This window comes from Trachemys scripta, chromosome 7 (assembly GCF_013100865.1).
Source record: "Trachemys scripta elegans isolate TJP31775 chromosome 7, CAS_Tse_1.0, whole genome shotgun sequence".
NCBI classification, from domain to species: Eukaryota; Metazoa; Chordata; order Testudines; family Emydidae; genus Trachemys; species Trachemys scripta.
Window position 1 is genome coordinate 9,388,313 of NC_048304.1, and position 24,114 is coordinate 9,412,426.

The 24,114-nt window shown below is 40.8% G+C and overlaps 1 protein-coding gene across 1 annotated transcript in view; it reads right to left on the reverse strand.

Moving 5' to 3' along the window:
* Positions 1-2,704: 2,704 nt before the first annotated feature.
* MDFIC2 (MyoD family inhibitor domain containing 2) overlaps positions 2,705-24,114 on the reverse strand; it is a 59,664-nt gene continuing 38,254 nt past the window's right edge. Inside the window, exons 4-5 of the mRNA XM_034777159.1 lie at positions 8,797-9,018; positions 2,705-3,101 (exon numbers count right to left, since the gene is read on the reverse strand). Of these exons, the coding sequence (XP_034633050.1) occupies positions 2,842-3,101; positions 8,797-9,018 (482 nt within the window). The 3' untranslated portion in view covers positions 2,705-2,841. The remainder of the gene's footprint in view (positions 3,102-8,796; positions 9,019-24,114) is intronic.

Sequence of the window (24,114 nt, forward strand, 5' to 3'; positions counted from 1 at the left end):
AAAGTCAGGTATGTGTGGGAATAAGATGGATCTCTAAATAGAAAAGCTAATTTCTGGAATATTTCAGGGGGGGAATTATTCTAGCCCACTTGCTCTGCTGTCTGATCAAAATGTGCTAAATAGTTCCTCTGTGTCAGGAACATGCAGTATGCTGTATTTTACAATTAACCGTTTTATGAGGGAAGACATGAACTGTTAGTCCTTTTGGTGATTAAGGTAACATAAGGATGAAGAACATTTTCCAGGGTTTCTTAGTTCATGCTGTAGAGCACAAAAATATCCATCTGCATTATAAAACAAGAAACCAAATAGCATGCCCCCATAACCATTAGGTGAGGAGACACTTCTGTACTATTAAAAGACCATCATTGATTGCTGCAGTGGTTCTCAAATTTTTCCATGTGCTGACCGCATGTCACAAAAGTGTTGGGAGACCTGACTCATCTAGCCATTGTTGTGGTTGTGACTCTCCTGGTCCTGTTCTCACCATTTCTCCACTCCCCTACGCACAGGTTGAGAACCCATGGATTCCAATATGAAGAAAAGCTGGCTTTGAAAGGTAATTGGAAATATGGTCCCAATTCTACAAAGGCTTAGTCAAATAAACCCCGATCCTGCTAGGCGATGCACGTGGACAGACCTCTTTGCTCCTGATGAATCTGACTGAGGCCAACTGGGTAAAGGTCCTCCAGAATGCATCACATTGCAGTGTCAGGGTCATGAGTAATCTTCCTTATCTTTTCAGATATGTGCATTGAAATCAATGAAACTATTTGCATAAATAAGGAAAGGAGAACTAATGTGAATAAAGGTTTGAAGGATGCAGACCCCTGTGTCCAGTTCTCCACACTGAAAATTTACTCCCTAGTAGGACATCTGGCACAGGATAGACAATTTGGAAACACACATTTTAATCCTTAAACTGGCTGAAGTTGAGAAAAGCTTGACATTGTATGGTACGTAATACAACAAAATGTAAACAGACCTATTCTACTCCACCCCCCCCAGCTGAACAAGAGGCACAGAAATCAGGTACAGTGGAGTCTACTGCGCCTTTTGCCAGATGCAATATATATTTTTATTATAATAAAAAGTGTTGAATTTGCAAAGGAGACTAAAAGGCCTTAAAATATTTATAAGAAGAGTATTCCAATCTAACATTTTTACTGTACGGTCTTTTTTTAAGAAAAGACATACACGAGTAGTTGTTGCATCTTTTTAAATCTCTTGTAAATTTCAGGGTTGATGCTCACATGGTATAAATCAGGGTATGTCTATAGTGTAATCCCAGGTGGTATCTGTACTGCCATGGGTTGTGATTGCAGCTCGAGTCGACCTACCCAAATTAGCTTTTACTGGAGTGGTACCCTGGGTAATTATTTGTGGAGCTAGCCTGCACCGGTCCGAAGCATGTACTACCAGAGCGTCACTGATCTGAGCTAGCTAGATTAAAGCTAGTTAGAATATGTCTGCTTGAGTTGCAGTCACAACCCGTGTAGTACAGACGTACTGTGCATTATAGCTGCACTGCTTTCAATGGAACTATGTTGATTTGTACCCGATGAGGATCTGATCTTGTACACTTTCCACAACGAGCCTGTTTTGGACCCTATAGGCACTCTGTTTCTTCCGTACTGAAATCAGTGGGCTTGCTTGGAAATCTGTGAGTGCACATAGAAAGCAAATGCTGCCACAGGGCAGGCCAGCTTCAGTATGTAAACCTCCCACACGAACGAGCAACTTATTGTATTTTCCTTTTTGCTCAATATGCAGATTCTCCGCCCCTTGGTAGCTGAATTTCCATCCTTTTGTTGTCACACGTGTAATGTACAATGTTCATTTCATTTTTATTAATCAGACCCATTATCAGAAAAGAAAAATACAGAGAGTGTTACAGACTGTAGTAAGTGCCTCCAAGTTGGATACTGTCATTTTTTATCTTTTGTGCATTTTTTTTTATCTTTTGTGCACTCATGTCTGTTTCCCAACACTGTTATTGCTTACAATATTTTGCTCTTTACAAAAAAAATCATACAAACAAAAATTGGGAAAAAGCGTTACTGGCTATCCGTAGGGAAATTCTCCTCTAGAAGTGTGCATTCAATTTCTATTAATGCTAATTAGAATTAAGGAGCTCTTTCCTAAACTAATGAACAATAGGTATAACCTGATATTACATAATGATAGGCACACACATTAATACACTGTTGAATTGCAGTACCCTGTTAAAATGCATCCTCTTCAAAATTCACTGGAGATTTTTTAGACCTTTATTGTAATTACATCTAGCATGGTTTCTAATTCACTTAATTTTCTTTTCTACCTAAACTGAGCATATAAGTGTGTTTTAAGAGATTGTATAAATACATTTTTAATTATAAAATGATGTTATAGCATACATTATTAATAATACCCCACAATATGTAATACATGTTTATGTATGAATCCATTAGGAAGATGACTTAATATATATTATTCCTAAAAGAATATCCTAATGTGTCTTATGTTTGTGGATGGAGGGAAATCCATGTTGAATGCAATAGAGAGATTTATAAAAGCATGAGACTGCAAAGCAATTAGCACAGCTGGTATTTAGGAATTTTGTTTTCATCTGTTGCAAGGTAGGAAACAGGTTTTCATTCTTTATTGGCTTCAGTGGCTTGTGAAATCATACAAGCAGAATTTTCTTTGGTAATGCTATACAGTTCTTCCAAAGGGACATCAGAGAATGCACACAGCCCTGGTTAGCAAACACTCCAATTATTTAAAAAATCTTATATCCTTTTTACTGTGTCAGTTTCCATTCAGACAGTTTGTGGGAATTCTGTCAATTGTTTCCTATTAGCGATAACAGACTTCAGAAATCTCCAAGGCAAGTTCCAGACATTCACTGGTTTCGTGACAGGATTCAAAAATGCTGCAATCAATGTCACAGTCACAGTTACAGTCATTGTTGGAGTGGTTTTCGCTGGAGGTATGGTGATATCTATAGGACGGACAGCACATATTTATCAACCAATTTTCACAGGTATTAGGCAGCATTATAAGAAAGTCCCAAAATTGGCAGAACAAGCAGGCCAGGATAAGAGATGCACATTCATCTAAGAAAAAAAGAAAAAGAGTGAGATACAGGAAAGAGAGGGGGCTTGATTCACTACCATAGTACTCCAAATTCAGGCAGATGTAACTACATTTAAATGAGACCCAGACGTCAGAGATCTCTGCAGACTACAAACTAAGCTTAAAATATAATTTTGAAGAATTACGGCAGTAAAACATATTACATAAAATGATGTCCTGTGTTGTTTGGTCTGGATAGAAAAAAACCCCACCATCTTTTGGATGAAAGTTTTCCATATGAGTGAAACTCACCTTTGTACAGAGGGATTTAAGTAGGGCTGATGCCCTGGGCTGGCCCTCTGCATAGGCGTGAATTTCACTCAATGAGGATACTCTCCATTGTACTACATTATTACAAAAAAGCACAATCATATCTCTAGTGTGATGCCAGTAATTCCACTCATACACAGCATCTGCCATAAGCTACAGAATAGATTTTAATTTTTTCGGATAGGAATTTGTAACTCAATGTAGAAATCCTCAGTCCCAATCTTGTACCCCTTCTGCAGGCAAAACTTCCAGTGGGGATTTTGCCTGCATGTAAAGATTTCAGGATTGGGCCCCTGGTGTTGAAATAATATTTTTCTGGGCTGTCAGCCCATCAAAGCATTTTAGGGCCTGACCTAATGCTCACTAAAGCCAACAGAAAGAGTTCCACTGGCTTCAGTGAGAATTGGATCAGGTCCTTAAAGTCTGCTAAAAGCTTAGTTATTAGTTGTTCAGATGGAAAGGGTCAGTTAGGATGCATATGATGCTGGATAGTTGAATCACAGAATTATGGCAGATGGATGAGGATTTAGATGAATTTATGGGTGAGAGCAGAACTCACTTGTGGAGTGGTGTAAAACAGCACAGATTAATCACATGCTTCTAGTCTGATTTTTATAAGGAGTCTGATTTAATAGATTCACAGATTCTAAGACCAGAAGGAACCATTGTGATCTTCTAGTCTGACCTCCTGTATAAAACAGGCCATAGAACTTCCCCAGAGCAGATCTTTTGGAAAAACATCCAGTTTTGATTTAACAATTGTCAGTGATGCAGACACCAATACAACCCTTGGTAAGTTGTTCCAATGGTTAATTACGCTTACTGTTAACAAATGATGCCTTTATTTCCAGTCTGAATTTGTCTAGCTTCAATTTTCAGTGAAGTTCAGTGAATGCTAGTTTGCAACACTTACCAAAAAGGGGGCGGAAAAGGAAGAGTACAGAGTAGAGTTAACACATTGCAGTTTGAACAGGAGTACTTGTGGCACCTTAGAGACTAACAAATTTATTAGAGCATAAGCTTTCGTGGACTACAGCCCACTTCTTCGGATGCATATAGCATATGCATGGTCCACGGTGGGCTGTAGTCCACGAAAGCTTATGCTCTAATAAATTTGTTAGTCTCTAAGGTGCCACAAGTACTCCTGTTCTTTTTTGCGGATACAGACTAACACGGCTTCTACTCTGAAACATTGCAGTTTGGTATTCTATGCTCTGCCCGGGGTCACAGTTCACCCTCTCTCTTAAATAGGCTTTTCACCTTCTAATTCACATGCTTGTTAATTTTTAAAAGGGAAAAAAATGTGGAAAAAGAGTATCAACTAGGAAAGATACATTTTAAAGGGAAGTCGTTTTCTTTCCAGCATTGTGTAAGGGAGTAACTCTTACATATCAGCAAGCATCAGCCCCAGAAGAACTAGCTTATGACTAGAGTAATTGTCCTGTAATAAGAACAGGAGTACAGACTAACACAGCTGTTACTTTGAAACCTGTCCTGTAATGTTGCAGGTGCTTTGGCAGCCACTTCATACTTACAGGATATATAACATGCCCCAGAAGGTTGCCTTAATGTGCTCACCCAGGCTCTGATTTCCCCATGCTTGGCCCCTAGAATTGGAGCCCGATTTTCCAAACAGCTCAGCTCCCATTTGTTAGCATTGAAGCAAGATAAGGTGTTCAGAGGCAAATCTGAACTATTTGGAAATTGGCGGAGACGCAGTTTGAAGTGCGGTGGATTCTGCCAATGATTTGCACTTCCAGTGCATTCACTTATTTCAGAAACCCTAACATGACCTTTTCCCTTGCTCATTCAGCTTTTTGTTTCTCTTTCTCTGTTGGTTGTTATTCTTAAGCTATACTTGTGGTGATACCATGTCAGAACCCACACTTGACTGCACCTTGTAATGCCTATCAACAAAGGTTTCTGTCTTTTTTTTTTTTTTTTTCCTCCTGAAGGATCAACGCAAGTAATTATCAGGGCCCAAATCTTTTCAACTGTTTTTTTTTTCTTTATTTTTTTAAGGAAAATATTTCTCAGTAGTGAGAATTGTTTTCACTGGTACTTTCAGGAAAAAATATTGGATGTTATCAAATATCTTGCTCTAGTATGACAAACTGTCAGATCCTACTCAGCTGCATTTGCCCTGTTGTGGCGTGATATATATCATGTAACATAATGCAACATGACCAGTGAAGTTAACTGAGAAGTTCACAGCCAGAAAGTTTCCAGAAGAATTTTTTTTAAAGCTTCCTTGATTAAAAAAAAATCAAATAAAAAAAAAATCACTCCAACGTCTTTATTTTTTTTAAAAACGTCTATTCAGCAGGTAGAATAAAGAATAAACAGCATGTGATTGAAATTCTTTCCGTAAGTAGCATATCATTGGCAATGTTATCAATTTTAATACTTACTTCAATATGTCAAGATCTATTTAAGTTCAGACAAGCACAACTAACTTCCCAGTCAGTTCTGTAGAATGAGAATGACTAGATTTTGGTGATACTTAGTAAATTCATGCTTATATTTTTTTCTGAGTAAATGAACTGAAATAATTAGAAAATTGAAACATTTTATAAGGTGACACTGCTGCATTTAATTGTATGAAATTTACAGTGTAGAAAATGTAATCATTTTATCCAGTAGTCCATGGTGTAATTAAGACTATTCTTTTTAGGTATCTTATATTTATGAAATTTTCCCCTTGCACCTTGATAAGATATATCAAATTCAAAATAATACAGCAATTAGGGATCATTTCAGCTTTTTCTAAAATAAAAAAATAAGATGTGTTTTCTAATAACACAGATTTTCCTGAATTTATTAACCTTCCTGGTGCTCACATAATCTTCTGAGAATAGATATAGTTCTTAAGGGTCTGCCCAGGAAAGGGACCACGGAAAAAGCACAAGACTTTAATAATAAAGTAATGTTTCAGCACAAAGTCTGTGATGTGCAGTAAAGATGCTTTTAAATTCCCATCAGAGCATACACCATGAACTGTGCTAATGGATGTAACACATCTTGCAAAATCTGCATGTGTGAGGCTTTTTTGTTCTGTTTTAAGTGGAGTAATGTATATAAATAATAGATATTAGCAATTAAGCATCCATTCCTATGCATTCATTTATATATTTGAAAATAAATTAGCCACAAACTGCACAAAAGAAGATGCAATCTCCTGTTTTCTCTTCTGTTTTCCCTGCTGCTTGTGAAAGGCATTATTGCATTTATCTCAGTGAGAACAATGACCTCAGCTCTCAATTTCTACATTATTAGATTAATTGCCACAAAAGAACTATTTTTAATAGTGTTCCGGGTCTGCCTTTGCTCTACATTTTCTTGCTCTTCGTGGCTTGTGAATGTCAATCCATCCTTAATTCATACTGCTGAGTCTCGCTATGGGCCTGATCCAAATCTCATTGAAGCCATGGGCCTCTTCTCCATTGACATCAGTGGATTATGGATCAGACTCTCCTAGAGCAGTTTCTGCAAAGTGAGCCAAATTCTTCTCTCAGTCATAGCCAGGTAACACTGCTGGCTTCAGTGGGGTTCACTGGCTTTAGGGTTTTTCCATGGCTGTATCAGAGAATAGGAATTGGCCATATGTGTGCCTAATAATCAGCTACAATAACGAGTCAGAATAGATTGAATGAAGTGTTCAGTGACAAACACAAATCTGGAGTTTCCTTGCCTTTCTTGGCTTAGGTCCAGTTCTTAACATTCTTAATTGAGCACAGATTGTTTTCGTTAATTTCCTTTGCTTTTCGTTTTTTAACTGTGTGAAATCTGTTATTGACTTCACATATGTACCACTCCTGTGTACCAGTAACAATTTACGAGACCAATCCTGTAATCACTACTCAGGTAAAACATCAATTTGTGTTGGAACTGCTGGATCAGTCCCCCTTAATGGAATAACTACTTCACCTCTTTAAAGAAGATTGAATGCACTCTGATATCGCTAGAAGTATATGAAGCACTACAATTATTACAGAATCGGTGATACAATATATCATAATGGTTCCTTTGGAGCATTGTGGTTTATTGTGTTGATCTGTACTTAGTAGTTCTTAATGCAAGGATCATTAACATGATATAGCTGACACGTTTCAGCTTTATTATAAAATGCCCACATAAGGAACTTTAGTCAAGGAACAAGAGCATCACAGATATGTCTAGGAGCATATTTAGGACTAGAACCTCAGCTGCTGTAAATCAGCGTAACTTCATTGACTTCAGTTTACACAAGATGTAGTCTGTACTAAATCTACAGAACCTGGGTGTTCTGCTTTGGTGCATGGATATATGATGGTTAGTGAAATTCTTATGAAAGCCAATGATTGTCTTGGTACATTAATGACTTGTGTAATAATGAAAGAGAAAGAAATAACTTGTTTTGTTCATATGAAAGAAAAACAACCCCAAATAATAGCCACATGCAAATTTTGGACCAGCAGCCAAATACATTTCCTTTTAGAAAGGGCGAACATTTCTTTGGGTTAGAGGTGCACTTGCAAAGTATGCAAAAGCCATGCGAGTTCTGTATTTTAACAGCCTTATATAGCATTTTGCTTTCAAGTTGGGAGAAAACAAGTTTTTAAAAACCCAGTCGTGTGACGTACTGAGATAAACATTAGTATTTTGCAGATATGGGGTCATATTGGCTAGCAAAGGCAGGCCAGAATCAAAAGCCTTAAGGCCATGCTTCACCTAGGTTCAGTAGCACATGCCTATATTTAAGCACATTGAAGTCAGTGGTGCTATTACCAGGCTTAAAGTTAGGCAAATGTTTAAGTACCTTGTCGAATCAGGGCTTGAAAGCAGCATAAGCAGGAGGCTGGATTCTGCATAAGTAGGGGCAGAATACGAAAAGGCCTCTTCACTGAGATCGTCTGAGAGTCTTTGCAGCAGGCTCACAGCGGCAGAATTGGGACTGGGGGAAGGGAAGGGGAAGGAATGGACCCACAACTATATGGATCCAGCAGGCAAGCCACTGTGCATAAGGGGTGTTCCGTACTCTTAGGCGCAGCTGCAGAAGCAATAACAATGCTATTCTGCTGCCTGGGGAGAGGGAGTCTGTCCCTCCAATGCCTACTGAGCATCCTATTTATATATATCTGAGCAAGACTATTTCCTAAGACCCATGCACAGGCACAGACATGTCCCCACTGGACTTAAATTCTCGTATTGTGGCCCGGCAATAGGAACCCTCATGTCATGGGCACTTTAAAGCAATCTTCCTTAGATTCCCAAGTCTAGAGTAAACAGTGTCTAGGACATCTCACGGTTGCTTTAGTTTCGATTCTTTAACTTCCTGTCCAAAGTTTAAGCAGGTGTTTCAGGGTATTCTTTAAACAGATATTATCTAGAAATCTGCTTACACTTAATCTGTTTTACAAAACATACCATCACTGTCTCTCTGATGAACTGATGCATCATTTTCGATGTAGGTGAATTGTGTCCTGCACTTCTCAAGGGAAGATAATGATGATGTACTAGAGTCTGACAATTTCTTCTCATTTTTGGTGTCCTTGGATGGAGCGTCTGTGATGCTGAATTCCGACACTGAACTCATAATACCTTTCATAGGTTTCTTGTCTTTATGTTTTTCACTTGTAAGCTGGTTATCTGGGGGAAGGGAATAAAAGGTCTACATGTAGTACTAAGCCAATGGACCAAAGGAATGACATTTTCAGACTTTCCCAACCTGTGGACCCAATCCTATAAGCCCTTACTCCCCAGCCTTCGCCTTACTCATCAGAGTTGTCCCAATGACTTCAATGGGAATATTTGCCTGGGAAAAGTGTATTCAAAAAGTAAGGGTTTGCAGGCTTACCGTTTAAGGTATTCTCCTACACCCAGAGAATTCAGTGGAAAAACTACCATCGACTTCAATGGGGCGTGATCAAACTAGGCTATACAGACTTTTATTCAAATGGAATCGAATTGGAGTGGCATGCTAGCCATTGCAACTATAATTCTTGGTAGTCAACTAGGAAGCAAAAAAGTTATCTTACTAGTTTTCAATTGCATCATTGTTTTCTTTAGACTGGCAGCCAGCTACATGATGTACAACTGCATGTAGGTGGTACCTGTGTGCAGCTGGGACAGCACAGATTGTTTTTTTTTTTTTTTGCCATGGCTCATAATTTTCTTGCAAAGAGAGCCAGGTGGTTTCTGATTAGAACCCTTACGCCGTGTTTCAGGACTTCCTTTTCATTTGTGCCTTGGATGTCCTAGTTCTGGGGACTAAAAGATGGGCTATAGTGATGTGAGAGATGCAGCTTAAAAACCAGGGGGGAAATTATGACTTTCCAAATAGCTCTTAATTTTAAGGACCAATTAGGGAATAGTTTAAGATAATTTTGAGCTCAGTCTAGCCTTGAGGAATGTCTCAGGCACTAGTAAACTTGCTCTGATATCTGCTTTCTACCTGCTCTCCAAAGTGACCGAGGGGCCAAGAAACATAACTAATAGTCAGTCTCACTGGTACTGGGATGATATAACCTCATCAACTCTTATCTCCAGTTGATTAATGCTGGCACCTCACATCACACAAAGCCTTACTTTTTATCTAACCTAAATCTCATGATATGCTTCCTCTTAAGCTATATACAGAAAATCAATCTCTACAAACAGCTCAGTTTTGCAAACATTTAATTCTAAGAAGAGCCATAAAGGTTTTCAAGAAGCTGGGCTGCCTTCTGCCGCAAGGATCCAGAAAGAGATCCTGCATGTCATTTCCCCCCCCCACATACTTTTGCTCTGTACTGTATAATAAGGAGCAGCTAAGGAAAACGTTGATAGCTAGAGAAACCTTGATGATTATAGAGATTGCAGTAGCTATTTACTTACAGAATTAATTAACAATCAGTTTAAATTATCACACATAGTCAGCCTGCATGTAATTTAAATTGCCTGTACACGAAGTAATTCGCAGAGACCAAAAAGTTGGCTAGAGGTTAGTGAAGTATAAGAACATGGGGAGAATATAAAGTTGAAGTACGGGGCTGTATATTTTACTTTTTAACTTTGAGCCCTTTTTTAAAAAGAAGACAAGGTACGCTACGAAGGAACTCTGGAGTGAAAATCCCTCCTTTGTCCACATAGGCTTCTAAGGGAGCTGAGCTGTTGTTGGTAAAACTATTTTTATTATTACTAAGGGGTGCACACTCCATAGCGTCTGTAGCTCCTTGCCTCCCTTCATTCCCTCTACTAAGTTTCCAGTATGCACCCTCCCATCCCCCTCCATTCCAGGAACTTCCTGCAACTCTCCCCCCATCCTCTCTGCCAGAGGTTCCGTGTGTCCCTCATTGCCCCCTCCTGACATACCCAGGGTCCCCCATTTCCCCCCCATCCCAGCTGCTCTGTGTATATCCCACTTCCCTCCATGGCAGGGGCTGTGTGCCCCCATGCCATGAGCTCTGTGTGCCCCCTTATCCCCATACCATGTCTCCCCAATCTCCCTCCCCCCAGAGGTTCTTTGTTCCCCTCATTCTCTCCTCCACCCATTCCCGGGACCCCATTTCGCCCCATGACTTCATGTTAACCCCATTCCCCTCTTTCCTGCTGTGCACCCCATTCCATCATGCTAGGCACTGTAGAAACACAGAACAAAAAGACGGTCTCTGCTCCAAAGGGCTTACAATTCAAGCAAAAAACAAGAGACAACTGGTGAATACAGGCAGACAAAGGAGCACAAGGAATCAATAAGGCAGTATTGATCAGCATACTAGACAGTGCTTGCAGCACACCCAAGCCTTTGGGAGCTTTGCAGGTGTTTAGGGGGAGCTCCTCCCGAAGTGTGAGGGGCAGCACAGGGGAGGGCTTGTTTGAAAGGGGATTTTGCTAGTTTAATAATATACCCTTCCTGAAGATAACCATCTCGTTCACATCAACTGCATAAAATTGAACATATATTGATTCATTGTCCAGCCTGGTCAGTCCAGAATGCAGTAAAATTGACTATCTTGGAGTGTATTTACAAGCGCATGAACTGGCATTTTCCACCTTACATAGATGAGGGACTAATCAAAAATGTTTCTGCCATTTTTATTTGATGACACTGTACTATGTAGTATCTCCAAGTAGGAGAGGCTTAAAAAAAAAGAGGATGCACAAATAGAGGTATCAGATCTCTGGAGGAAGCAATTTACTTCTAACGTATCAGTAAGCTTTTCTCTGATATGGGTTTTATTGCATAGTCCACACTATAGTTATCTGACAAAGCAAATAAAAGTCATGCGCCTGAATATTCGTTGATAAGTACTGTGATAAGTACTCTCTGGTATCCAGTGGGTTGACTTAAACTGGAGTTGCACAGGTGTATCTGAGCAGAATTTAGTTTTCTGTGGGTTACAGAAATGTTCTGAAATGTTAGAACATGTTCAGGAAAGTGAAAGTGTTACAGGCAAATATGGAAGTCTCTACACCAGCAACCTGATTGTGCTTTGATAAGAGTTAAAGGCAACACTCCCATTGATTTCAATCAAACTTAGAATCAGTGACATTTTCCCTCTGGTCATATTTTGTTTAACTGATATGTTAATCCCAGTTACAAGTATTTCAAGAAGCAGGCTGGTTTACTACCATATACATCTTGTTCAAACTATAATATAGGTGTACAGATATAGATAGAGATATGAAAATGTGGATGTAGGTACATATGCGGGTGAATCTATTTTTATGAGTTGCTGATGATAGACCCACCTACAATTGAACGAATATTGGCTCTTACATTAAAGTACATTTTGTTTCATTTGAATTCTAAAACAAATTCTCACTTGAAAGCCTGGTTTTCAAAAAAGGCCAGTAATTTTTTTTTTTTTTTAAATGGAGATATCCTATCTCCTTGACCTGGAAGGGACCTTGAAAGGTCATTGAGTCCAGCCCCCTGCTTTCACTAGCAGGACCAAGTACTGATTTTGCCCCAGATCCCTAAGCGGCCCCCTGAAGGATTGAACTCATAACCCTGGGTTTAGCAGGCCAATGCTCAAACCACTGAGCTATCCCTCCCCCACATTAGACACAATCAATGTTTCCCCCACAGTTGATGGTCATGACCAATTGCAGGCACAAGGGATAGAATTTAGACAACTACCTGATTTGTGGGTGCAAAAGACATTCACTCTCACAGGTCACTCAGGTCCCAATCTTGCAAACAGATCCATATGGGCAGACCCCTCCATACCCACTCTGAGACCCACTGATTTCAGAATGTGCAGATCCAGGAGTCCATCCTATGCAGAGCTGCTTGCAAGATGGAGCCTAGTTAAAATTTTGATTTCTATCATTTGCACCAGCATTTGTTGGTGATCACAAACTAGTGTTTGACTGCAAATATAGAGGCCAGGTGGAGAATTGGACCCTTTCAAAATTTCCCCCTAACATCTGAGCAGGATTTTACTTTTAATAAGAAAACAAATATGTCAAGTGCTCACTTTGCCCTGTTATGTAACAATGCACTCGCCCTCACAATACACTTATTCCTTCAATGGAACTAGACTGAAAAATCAGATGGAAATAGTCAATAAGTGCCAGGCTAACATTTACTGCATCCACAGTCGGCTAGTATTTGTGCTTCAAGTCAAGTTTTATCCTTGAAGTGCGTTTGAGGAGAAATCAAAACTAGAAATATAAATGCATAGACACAACCTGAATTTGTCAGTACAGCACCGTCAAACAAAAGAGTAACAAAAGATGCCACTCAACGACTTCTCTGTTTTTTGAAGAATACGACATCTTTGAAAATACAACAGAGAGTCCTGTGGCACCTTTAAAACTAACAGATGTATTGGAGCATAAGCTTTTGTGGGTGAATGCCCACTTCGTCAGATGCAACCGACAAAGTGGGCATTCACCCATGAAAGCTTATGCTCCAATACATCTGTTAGTCTTATAGGTGCCACAGGACTCTCTGTTGCTTTTTACAGATCCAGACTAACATGGCTACCCCTCTGATATTTGAAAATACAGTACATTTTTCGTGTCAGACTCTCCCCCTAAGTAATGTTATACTTGTCTTGTACAGCTAGATCGAGTCACGATGCAATCATCATAGCAAGCAACTTGCTATGACCAGCAGGTTCCTTGCTTCCAGAAAACAATGCAATAGGGGAGAATGCAGTGTACCGTTATAGATCTCCATTTCATTTTTATGTAATTACCTTAAGTTCAGCTGTGGGTCTATCTGCATTATGTCTTTTATCAATTTAATGTTTGCACAAAGTGTCTAAAGAAATAAAGATTATGCTAGACCAGCATAAAAAAGTGGGTAGCATTTTTTTAATAGTTTGATACTATAATGGTCAGTAATCAGTTTAGTGCTTGGAAAAATAAATGAAGCCAAATAATCTTTAAAATATATTATGTACAGTTGATATTATTTATCATCAATTTGAAATGTGAATATAAAAAATAACTTACCATTAGAGATTGGCAGGAGGTCAAACCCATTGCCACCTTCTAACTATGTGTGTAGCATAGCTATCATATACCCATATATGCCGTGATTTTAACAGTCAAATCAACTTCAACAAACTATCCACTGAAACAAATCAAGAGGGGATGGGGAAAGAAATGCACCCTGATGAAGAAGTCTCTGTCTACTCATATACCTCCTCAGGTCCGTCTGTGCAGCCATAGACTGTACCAGAAGCTTCAGAGGAAAGTGTTAACCGCCCCCACCACCATCGTGCAATCTTGAAATAACATCCCTATTGAGCAAGTTTCTTCCTAAGCCCAGAAAGTTAGTGGTTGGCCTAAGTCCTAAAGCATAAGGGTTGAAATCTCTCATACATTTTTAATATTAAAGCCAATATTGTTTTTAATATCCCTATGAATGTCCAAGCCTTTTTAGAATCAGACTAAGATCTTTGCCTTAATATCATGTGGCAAAGAGTTCCACTGGTTAATTATGTATTATGTGAAAATTTTCCATCAATTTTAAATATTTTGCTTTTTAATTTTATCGAGAGTCACCATGTTCTTGTATCAGGAGAAAAGGTTAAAAAGGGAATGCCTGGATGATCTTCTTTATCCCATTATTTCATATATCTCTGTCATTCTGTCTATCTAATTTATCATGCACCCGTCACTGTAATAGCTATGTGCCACGTCCATTCAATCCCTAGATGAAGTAGGCAGGACTACATTGGACCTGAAGGAAAATAACTCTTGTATTTTTAATGTTTTGAATTGAGCTCACTTGGCTTGAATAGAGTCACAGCAAAAGTAAAACCAAAAGCGAAGGTTTGTGTTGCCATGTGAAAAGGTGGAACTTTCTAGCTCTTTTAGCTGACTTCAGTTTGGTCTGTTTTCCCAACAGCCACTGCCTTACGGAGGTACAGGGAATTTGAAGGCTGGGAAAGAAGTGGGGTCCGCGGGATTACAATGAGAATATGGGAAGGTTATGGAATCTTACCAAGAATCTAAACATACACATCCTCAGTACCAAACACTAGGTGAACTTCACTTGAGGTTCTGAATTGTTCAGCAAAGAAGCCTTTCAGGGGAGATGGGGCAGGTCCTGCAATTCTGCCACCAAGCCCCCTGCCTCCATATTTTACCTGCTGCGGCAGGTCTTCTGGGGGACTAGAGGAGCAGGCCCATTATCTCTGATGTCTTCCAGGGGCCAGTCACTGCAGGGGCAGCTGTATGGAACTCCTCGCCCTCTGTGCTGGATGGGCATCATCTCCCCCAGCGCAGTCTAAAGGCTGGCTAGCGAGCATACTCCTCCCAGAGCAGCAAGACCTTAGGTGAGGAGGTCCTGCTGTTATGGTCCTTTAAATCTCACTGTATTTTGGTGCGTTAAGAACTCTGAAATTCCATATCTTGCACAAGATCATTCCCTGTTTACTCATTGCCACTGTGAATACTTTGAGGGAACACACCTTAATAGAACTGTTCTGATTAATTTCAAAGAAAGAGAGAGCTGCAACTATTCTAAACCCAACTGTTAAAGGAGAGCATATTCATGGCCATTTTTACTGTCTCAGGCCGACCATATTTTACTGGGCGCAGGCTTTAGGATACAAGGGATTTACATGTTTATTTTTGCAGCATGGAAGCAAGGCTGTAAATACATGTTGGGCTTATCATGACATTGTGAGAGATCCTCTCTTCTGATTTATGATGATGGATTAGTAATGCACAGAAGCTTTGGGTTTACTGGGTTTTGCTGTTGGAAGGGTAAAGCTAATGATGTGATCTCTATCGGAGGGATTTTTGACCCCATCACATAAATTCTTAGTTCATGAATCAGTGACCCAATAGACTGTAAAGTCTTCTATTGACTCATTATAAGTCTATCACCGGGCTGGCCAAACATTTTGGCCCAGATCCTAAAGTCTGACAGGAATGTGTTGATTAACCCCATCCCATCCAGTTCCATTAATACTTCTTACAAATTATACAGATATTCTAAAAATTAATTAAGCCAATATATGTATATAACTTTAACTGGTTTTGAAATAAGAAACACCCAACCCCTCCCCCCCATTTTTCCACCTTCAACATTTTTTATTCATTTTAAATTTTAATATGATGAATGAAATTGAGGTTTTGGGGTTTTTTAAAATATTGAAATCTGTTCAATGAATGGTTTAATTTACTTCCCTTTACTAATCTAGATTCAGGAAGTGAGAACAGCTGGGCACAGAAACAAGGGGAGGCAAATGCGGAATGCAAGAAATGTGTGAGGAATAGATGGATATAGGAGGGAAAATAAAGAGGAAAGTCAATTGGGTTAGTACCAAAGCCTTCCCACCTAGTGACATAAAAATACTTGTGCACCATGGGTCAGATTATAATATATCCTTTCCCCCCTCCCTGGCCCTTATCTTGCAGAGGCTTATTATGCATGTGCTTAACTTTATGCGGTGTGATTTGATTTGATGACAAGGTCTTTGCAGGATCAGGCCTACCCCACCACCCCGCTGCAAGGCAGAGTTCCTGAGCTTCTCCCCCGTCTGGTAGGTGGAGAATGGGGTGGGGGAGAGGCTCTGTGAGCTGCACTTTAATGGTAAAAGAGCCGAATATGGCTTGCAAGCCACAGTTTGGCCACCCCTGTCATGGCTATCCACACTATATGAATATTTATACTGCCATCCTTACAGCGAGTAGTGCCTCTCTTCTGGAGTAATCCCCACTGAAGTCAATGGGACTAATCAAGGAATAAAGTGCAACTCTCAGTGAGTAAAGGTGGCAGAAGCCGGTCCAAAGAGTGAAATTCGTGCCAAGCAGGAGTCACAATGAGAGCTACGATACAACAGGGGACTACTGCACTGTACTCCACGCTAGCTCTGCCTATGCGGGCACGGTGGCATGCACAGTTCCAGTGGGCAGGAGGAGCCAGTTAATAGCGGTTTGGCAGGGCTCCCAAGCCAGACCAGAGATTGGAACTAACAGCCACGAAGGGGCTTCCCTGCACCTTATTCTTGTATTGGGAATAGATTCTATGGCCAAGATTTTCAAAGTGGTTAGTGATTCGGAGTGCCCGAAATGAAACATAGAAGGGGTCCGATTTTCAGAAAGTGCTGCACACCCACCCTCTGAGATTTCTCAAGTTGGGCATCCAAAATCACTAGTCACTTTGAAAATCCTGTTCGATGTCCCTAACTCCTTTAAATTGCCTGTGTTTAGCCTGTTTACTCTGGCTCTGTGCAGGCTTAAAGATGGAAGAGGTGAAGGTCAAATTCTGGTCATGTGCGCAACTCCCTTTGAAGTAAATGGGAGCCATGTGCATATATCTAAGCATAAACTTAGGCCCAAACTATAATTTTACAGCTGGCTCCCAGCTTCATGAATGCCAAGACAGTAAAAGGCTCCATCCGAGTGATCTGATCAACACTATATTTTTATTCTTAATTTAAGGCACACATGCAGTGGGAGCAGACTTTGTTTTCCTCACTCTCAAAATCACCCTCCTCCCCGGAGTTGATAACATCAGTATAAAATGTTGCTCTCATCCCACAAACGAGAGAGACAGCTGAAAATATATGTCAAATAAAATACACAACCTTATGTCTTTCTGACTCTTCAGCGGCTGTTTTTAAAAATAGATTTGTTAATTTTGACTGACTAAAAGGTTCCTTTTAGGGATTTCAGTAGGTGACATGAAAAATGTTAATGCAAGTGATCAAGACAATGGAGGTTAAAACTGTTTTGAAAATATGTTTCTTTTATAGATCTCAGCTGTTGGAAGAGTTACAGAATAAATATATGGTAGTGCTGACATTCAGTGCTGTTTCATCTTAGTAAAAGAGTTTTTTCATAAAGCAATTTCTTTTCAAGGAACATATTCTGCAGCCAGTCTTAAAAAAAAGAAAAAGAAAAAAAGAGAGAGTTCCCCCCCCTCCTAGTTTAATAAAATTAAAGTAATTTATGTCATATTGATATGTCGATATGTTTTTCAATAAACTTTTTCACAGAGTTTTTTTTAATTCTCTTCACTTTAAAAATTATAATTATACGTCTTCCTCCCACTTTGAAAATGGCATAAGGTGCTCATTTGCAGAGTTCTACTGTTCAAATCTTCACTGAGAATAGAAATGTCATGACTCAGTTAACAATGCTTTATTATTCACATTGATCTTTTTTTGTAGTGTTCTTTATCTCAAAAACATTGTAAATTAGATATCTTCCTCCCACTCTTTTGTTCATTTGCAAATTTTTATTATTCTAGTTTAAGAAAGCAATGGAGTGTCAAGAGTCAGTGTATATTGTTTATGTTCTTTTTTGCTTTAAAATTACTTTTAACTATAAAAAGTAAGGCTGTACAGCCTGCAAAAAAAAATAGCTGAATTTAAAGACGCTTCGAACCATGCTTGGAAGGAACAGTGTGTTTCTATTTTGTTTTCTCACACAAAAGATAACTGTAGTTGTAATGGACCTTGAAAGAAGGTTGACCAAGTGTTTTATAGAATATTTTTGGATGTGTTAATCCAAAAACACCCCTATTACGTTACCTATCTTATCCACTTCAGTTCTTAGGTATAATTTGTCCTCAGAATATAGATCTCGGCAAAACAGTCAAATGCATTTACAGTGTGTGAATCTGTCTACATGCATGTGTGTATTCAGAGCATTTTGAAATGCTCCGCACTCACAATATGGGTCAGATTTTCAAAGTATTTAGTTCCCAGCTGGCACCAAAATAAGTGGCCAGATATTCATGCAATCAGGGAAATCGCTCATGCAGACAATCATTCAATGGTGTTTGCCAATTTGGGGTGGGGTTGGGGTTGAAAATACATCAATGGTGATCATGTTTGAAAAGTTGGTCCTTTGAGTCCAGCATTATGTACTTCACGTGTACTTGGGCCTGAGCCGCCGAGTTTTGTTTCTGGATCAGAACCTCTACGCTGTGTGGAGGTTCTAGTCTAGAATTCTGGTTCCAGACCATCTCTAATTCCTACCAGATTTCTTTTTGGTTTGCATTGTACATTTTGGTGGTTGTGGTGGTGGCCTGAGGTTTCTGACTATAAGCTCTTCCTCATAATAATGAATCTGGCCACCTCAAGACCCCCTTTAACCCCGTATTTTTTTACTTATTTTTTTATTCTGAATTCTGTTTGGTTCAGCTGGTGGCAAGAAAATCTGTGTGAACTTTTCTATTTGCTAAGTCTTGAGAAGCAGATAAGCTCTTTGGGGCAGGGATGGTCTTTCTATTCCATGTTTGCACAGGGCCTAACACAATGGAGTCCTGGTCCTTGGTTGGGGCTCCAGGTGCTACCATACAATAATAATAATAAATAATGAATTGCTTGGTCTTTTGGGTAGGGATATTGTTCTCCAATTTGTCTATTAAACAACATATATGTTTCTTTCACTTTAAAAAATAAGCAAATAATTCTAATGTGGGGCTGGTGCAGAGAGCAGCAGGTCTTTGTGGCATTTCACCTTTGTGGTAGCTAATCTTTTTTCCCTGTTTTTAATTAATTCCCTCATGTCTGTGGCCAAGGCACACTGGCATCATGCCATGACGCTTTCTGCATTTGAGAAGGTGAGAGTCCCCTCTCGGAGACAGGGCCGGCTCTAGGATTTTTGCCGCCCCAAGCAGAAACAATTTTGGATGCCCCCCTGCCATTTTTTTCTTAGCCCACCCCCGGCCCCGCCTCAGCTCCGCCCCTTCCCCAAATCCCCAGCCCTGCCTCCTCCCCCTAGGCTCTCAAGCCTAGGAGGGAGGGGGAGAAGCGCCGCGCCGCGGCCACTCGGAGTCTCCCCCTCCCTCCCAGGCTCTCAAACCTGGGAGGGAGGGCGAACAGCGGCGCGTGAATCAGCTGTTTTGCGCGCCGCGGCCGCTCGGGATCTCCCCCTCCCTCCCAGGTTTGAGAGCCTGGGAGGGAGGGTGAGCAGCAGCGAGCGAGCGGCAGCAGCGGAGGTGAGCTAGGGCGGCCAGGGCACATTTTTAGGGGCGGCATTCTGGCGCCGGCCATGCCGCCCCTAAAAATGTGCCGCCCCAAGCACCAACTTGTTTTGCTGGTGCCTAGAGCCGGCCCTGCTCGGAGACTCCTAGAAGGTATGTCTCTGTTTCTGAGCCTGAAGTTAAGCTCCAGGTTGGATCACCTAAATGGCATAGCTGGTATGTTCTGGGAGGCAGCCCCACAGGGCTTTTGTAAAGAAGCTCTCCCGTTATTAGTTGTGGTTAGTGGTTTTTTTTACACTGCTCTTTTCTGATCTTTTTGCCACTAGGGATGATGGAACCAGTTCAGATCAACCCAAGCCTTTGCCTGAAACCACAACACCATCCTCCCTCTTCTGAACAGAGAACAGGTTTTGTATTTATATTTATTCTTATTAATGGAGCATGTTGTGGCCTGTCCTGGGCACCAGTGCAGGGGAGAAAGAGGGCTTGAAGCAGTCCTCACGCTCCTGACCTGGCTACTCATATTGTGGGCAGCAGCATGGTCAGAACCACTATTACCCCTGTACGTAAGTGGGTTGGGGAGTGGGCTAGTAGGCACTGCCCCATAAATCTACCAGACAGCACAGCTACACCAGTATGCCATCGGACATACACTGCACTGAATACAGGGCTGAGGCCAGGTCGGTCTCCTTTTTGGAGCGGGGAAAACCAAGAGGTGAATTCAGTCACAATATGCTTCCCTGGCTACCACTGCAGTAATGCAGCTATGTGCTGTCCCACACCTGGGGCTGGTGGCAAAGCCACCAGTGAGTATTATTATTTATTACAGTTAAAGAATAATTGGTACTGTCTCATTCACAGTATTCTTCACTGCAGATTGTGAAGCTTAAGAGTACGATGCATCTTTCTACCTGTATTGCTCAGCTTGTTTTGTTTTAAAAAATCCCTTGAAATTCTAGCTTTTGCTATGTGAATTCAGTCTTCCTGCATGCCTCTCAGGGTTCATTGTTCACCTCAAGTTAGACGATCTACCAATATGATCAAGTTTCCAAAACAAAATTTCTGATCAGAATAGGGGAGCCAAAAATGGACATTGTTTTATTAATACATTGACACTATTACTAAGGGTAAGTCTCCATCAGATACACATAATCATAGAAATATCGGGTTGGAAGGGATCTCGAGATGTCATCAAGTCCAGCCTCTCCAACTGCAGTAGGACCAAGTAAACCTAGACCATCCTGCGCAGGTCTTTGTCCAACCTGTTCTTAAAAACCTCGAATGATGAGGATTCCACAATCTTCCTCTGAAGCCTATTCTACATGTTAGATACCTGTACAGTTAGAATTTTTTTCCTAATATCTAATGCAGGGATGGGCAAACTACAGCACAGGGGCCACATCCAGCCCTTCAGATGTTTTAATCTGGCCCTCGAACTCCAGCCAGGGAGTGGGGTCAAGGACTTGCCCTGCTCCACACGTGCCGTGGCTCCCGGAAGCAGCGGCATGTCCTCCCTCCGGCTTCCACGGGTAGGGGCAGCCAGGGGGCTCTGCACGTTGCCCCTGCCCCAACTGCGGCCCCCGCAGCTCCCATTGGCCAGGAACATGGCCAATGGGAGCTTCAGGGGGTGGCGCCTGTGGACGGGGCAGTGTGCAGAGCCATATGGCCGCGCCTCCACGTAGGAGCCAGAGGGGGGACATGCTGCTGCTTCTGGGAGCTGCTTGAGGTAAACACTGCCTGGAGGCTGCACCTCCGACCCCCTCCTGTGCTCCAACTCCCTGCCCCAGCCCTGACCCGCCCTGCCCTCTAAACCCCTTGATCCCAGCCCGGAGCACCCTCCTGCACCCCCAGCCCCTCATTCCCAGCCCCAGCCCAGAGTCCCCTCCCGCACCCCAAACTCCTCCTTTCTGGCCCCACCGCCCACACCCCATCTGGAGCCCTCACCCCTCCCACACCCAAATCCCCAATTTCATGAGCATTCATAGCCCGCCATACAATTTCCATACCCAGATGTGGCCCTCGGGCCAAAAAGTTTGCCCACCCCTGATCTAACCTAAATCTCCCTTGCTGCAGATTAAGCCCATTACTTTTTGTCCTACCTTCAATGGACATGAAGAAAAATTGATCACAGTCCTCTTATTTGAAGACTGTTAGTAGGTCTCCCCTGATTTGTCAAGGTAGTTTTGAAGTCTAATCCTGTCCTCAAGAGTGCTTACAAACCTCCCCTCCTCCACCCGGGCTTGGTGTCATCTGTAAGTTTATAAGCATACTCTCCAGTCCATTATCCAAGTCATTAATTAAAATATTAAATAGTACCAGATCCAGGACTGATCCCTAGGAGTGGGACCCCACTAGATATACCCTCCCAGTTTGACAGCAAATCATTGGTAACAACTCTTTGAATATAATCCTTCAACCAGTTGTGCACCCACCATACAGTAATTTCATCTAGACCACATTTGCCTAGTTGGTTTATGAGAATGTCATCTGTGACTGTCAAAAGCCTTACTACAATCAAGATCTATTACATCTACTGCTTCCCTCCATCCATAAGGCCAGTAACCCTGTCAAAGGAGGAAATTAGGTTGGGTTGACATAATTTGTTCTTGACAAATGCATGATGGCTAGTCCTTATAACCATATCATCCTCTAGGTGCTTACAAATTGACAGTTTAATAATTTGTTCCAGTATATTTCTAGGTATCAAAGTTAGGCTGACTGGTCCATAACTCCCCAGATCCTCTTTCTTCCCCCTTTTAAAGGTTTTATGTTTGCCCTTCTCCAGCCCTCCAGGACCTCACCAGTCCTACATGAGTTCTCAGTAATAATTGCTAATAGTTTTGAGATTAATTTAAATTGTTTTGCTCTGTTTAGTCTGCTAGAATATTTTTAAAAAATTAAAAAAGGGGGGAAAGACTAATGCTGAGTATATTAGGAGGGAAATGTTTACAAAAGTCATTTAATGAAATCTTATGAACCACTTAAAGCTTTAAGTTTAATTTTTGTACAGTGCTATCTATTGAAAAAATGAAACATTTGCATGGATCAGAGGCCAGAATTTGTGGATTTTCCAGAAGAAAATTAGCACAGCCCCCCCCTTCCTGTTCCTTATTCTTTGGCAGTGGTTTACTTTCTGAATGACAAAGTATCCAAACCTTTTGAATATGCAAAAATTGAGCTGGAAATCACAGGAGAATCACCTTTTCTCAAAATAATTTAGCCTTGGAGGTTCCAAGTTGTACGTTGAAAAATGAAGTGATTTAAAAGAAAAAAATCCAAATCTCTTACTAATTAAAAAGCTTTGGTTTACATTTGATCCTAGAAATGGATGCAGATTCTGTGGCGTCTTGTTCCTTCTGCACCGCCCAGTCCTAACCACTATTCTTATTTTTGCATTCTCAACTTCATACACTACTTGAACATAGTCTATATTTGGGAGATAGGAGGAGGAAATTACTTTATTTTGAATTCTGAAGCATATGACAGTATCACCTGAACTAAAGCTCATTGAAGCCAATGGAAAGACTCCCATTAATTTCAATGGGCTTTGGGTCAGGCTCCAAAACAACTTTTGCCATTGTCCTCTCCAACTGATGTTCTCATTCAGTTATAGTTCTTGTTATCAAGGGGCTTAACAATTTTTTTATGGAACAGACAAGGATGAACCATGTTATTGAACTTTTTCCAAAACTCTTTTGTATTCTAGAGTGCATTGGGGCATTCTAAATCCATTTAGTGCACTCATCTATAGTGTTTTCTTAATAAATGCATTATTACACAGTCAATCCATGTCTGCACTGATCAAGGAAAGCATCATAACACCCTGCAAGATCTCTGGTTAAGCAAGCTTCTGGCTAATGTGGTTCAAATACTATACGACAGTGTAAGGGTGTGGGTTTAACAACCTGCATTTTATCACAGTTCTAGAGGAGAGGAGAGGGGGGCCAAAGGAATGCAAGTTTAAGTGGGATTTCATGATGTATAAAAAAAACTCCATCAGGCTAAAAGAATGAACTAGGGAGCCATGAATCCCTGGCATCGGATGCAAGCTTGTTTGATAACTACCTTGGAGGCTTCATCCAACTGTAGTTCCCCCACTTGGAGGCATATAATATTTTGTTCTGATTAATTTGATATATCAAAGTGCCAAGAGTGTGTTTGGTGCTAGAGAAACAAACAAACAAAAAAGACAATCCCAACCGCAAGGAGGTTACAACTGAAATAAGAGCAATTCTTCCTCCTTCCATAACGCCTTTTGCTGCCCCTGTTCTTGCACGGTAATCGCATCAAAAGTACTATTGGCTTGATTTGTTAGCTTTGTGGGCTTTGAAAGGCGCTTAAGAGAGTAAGGTTCCCAA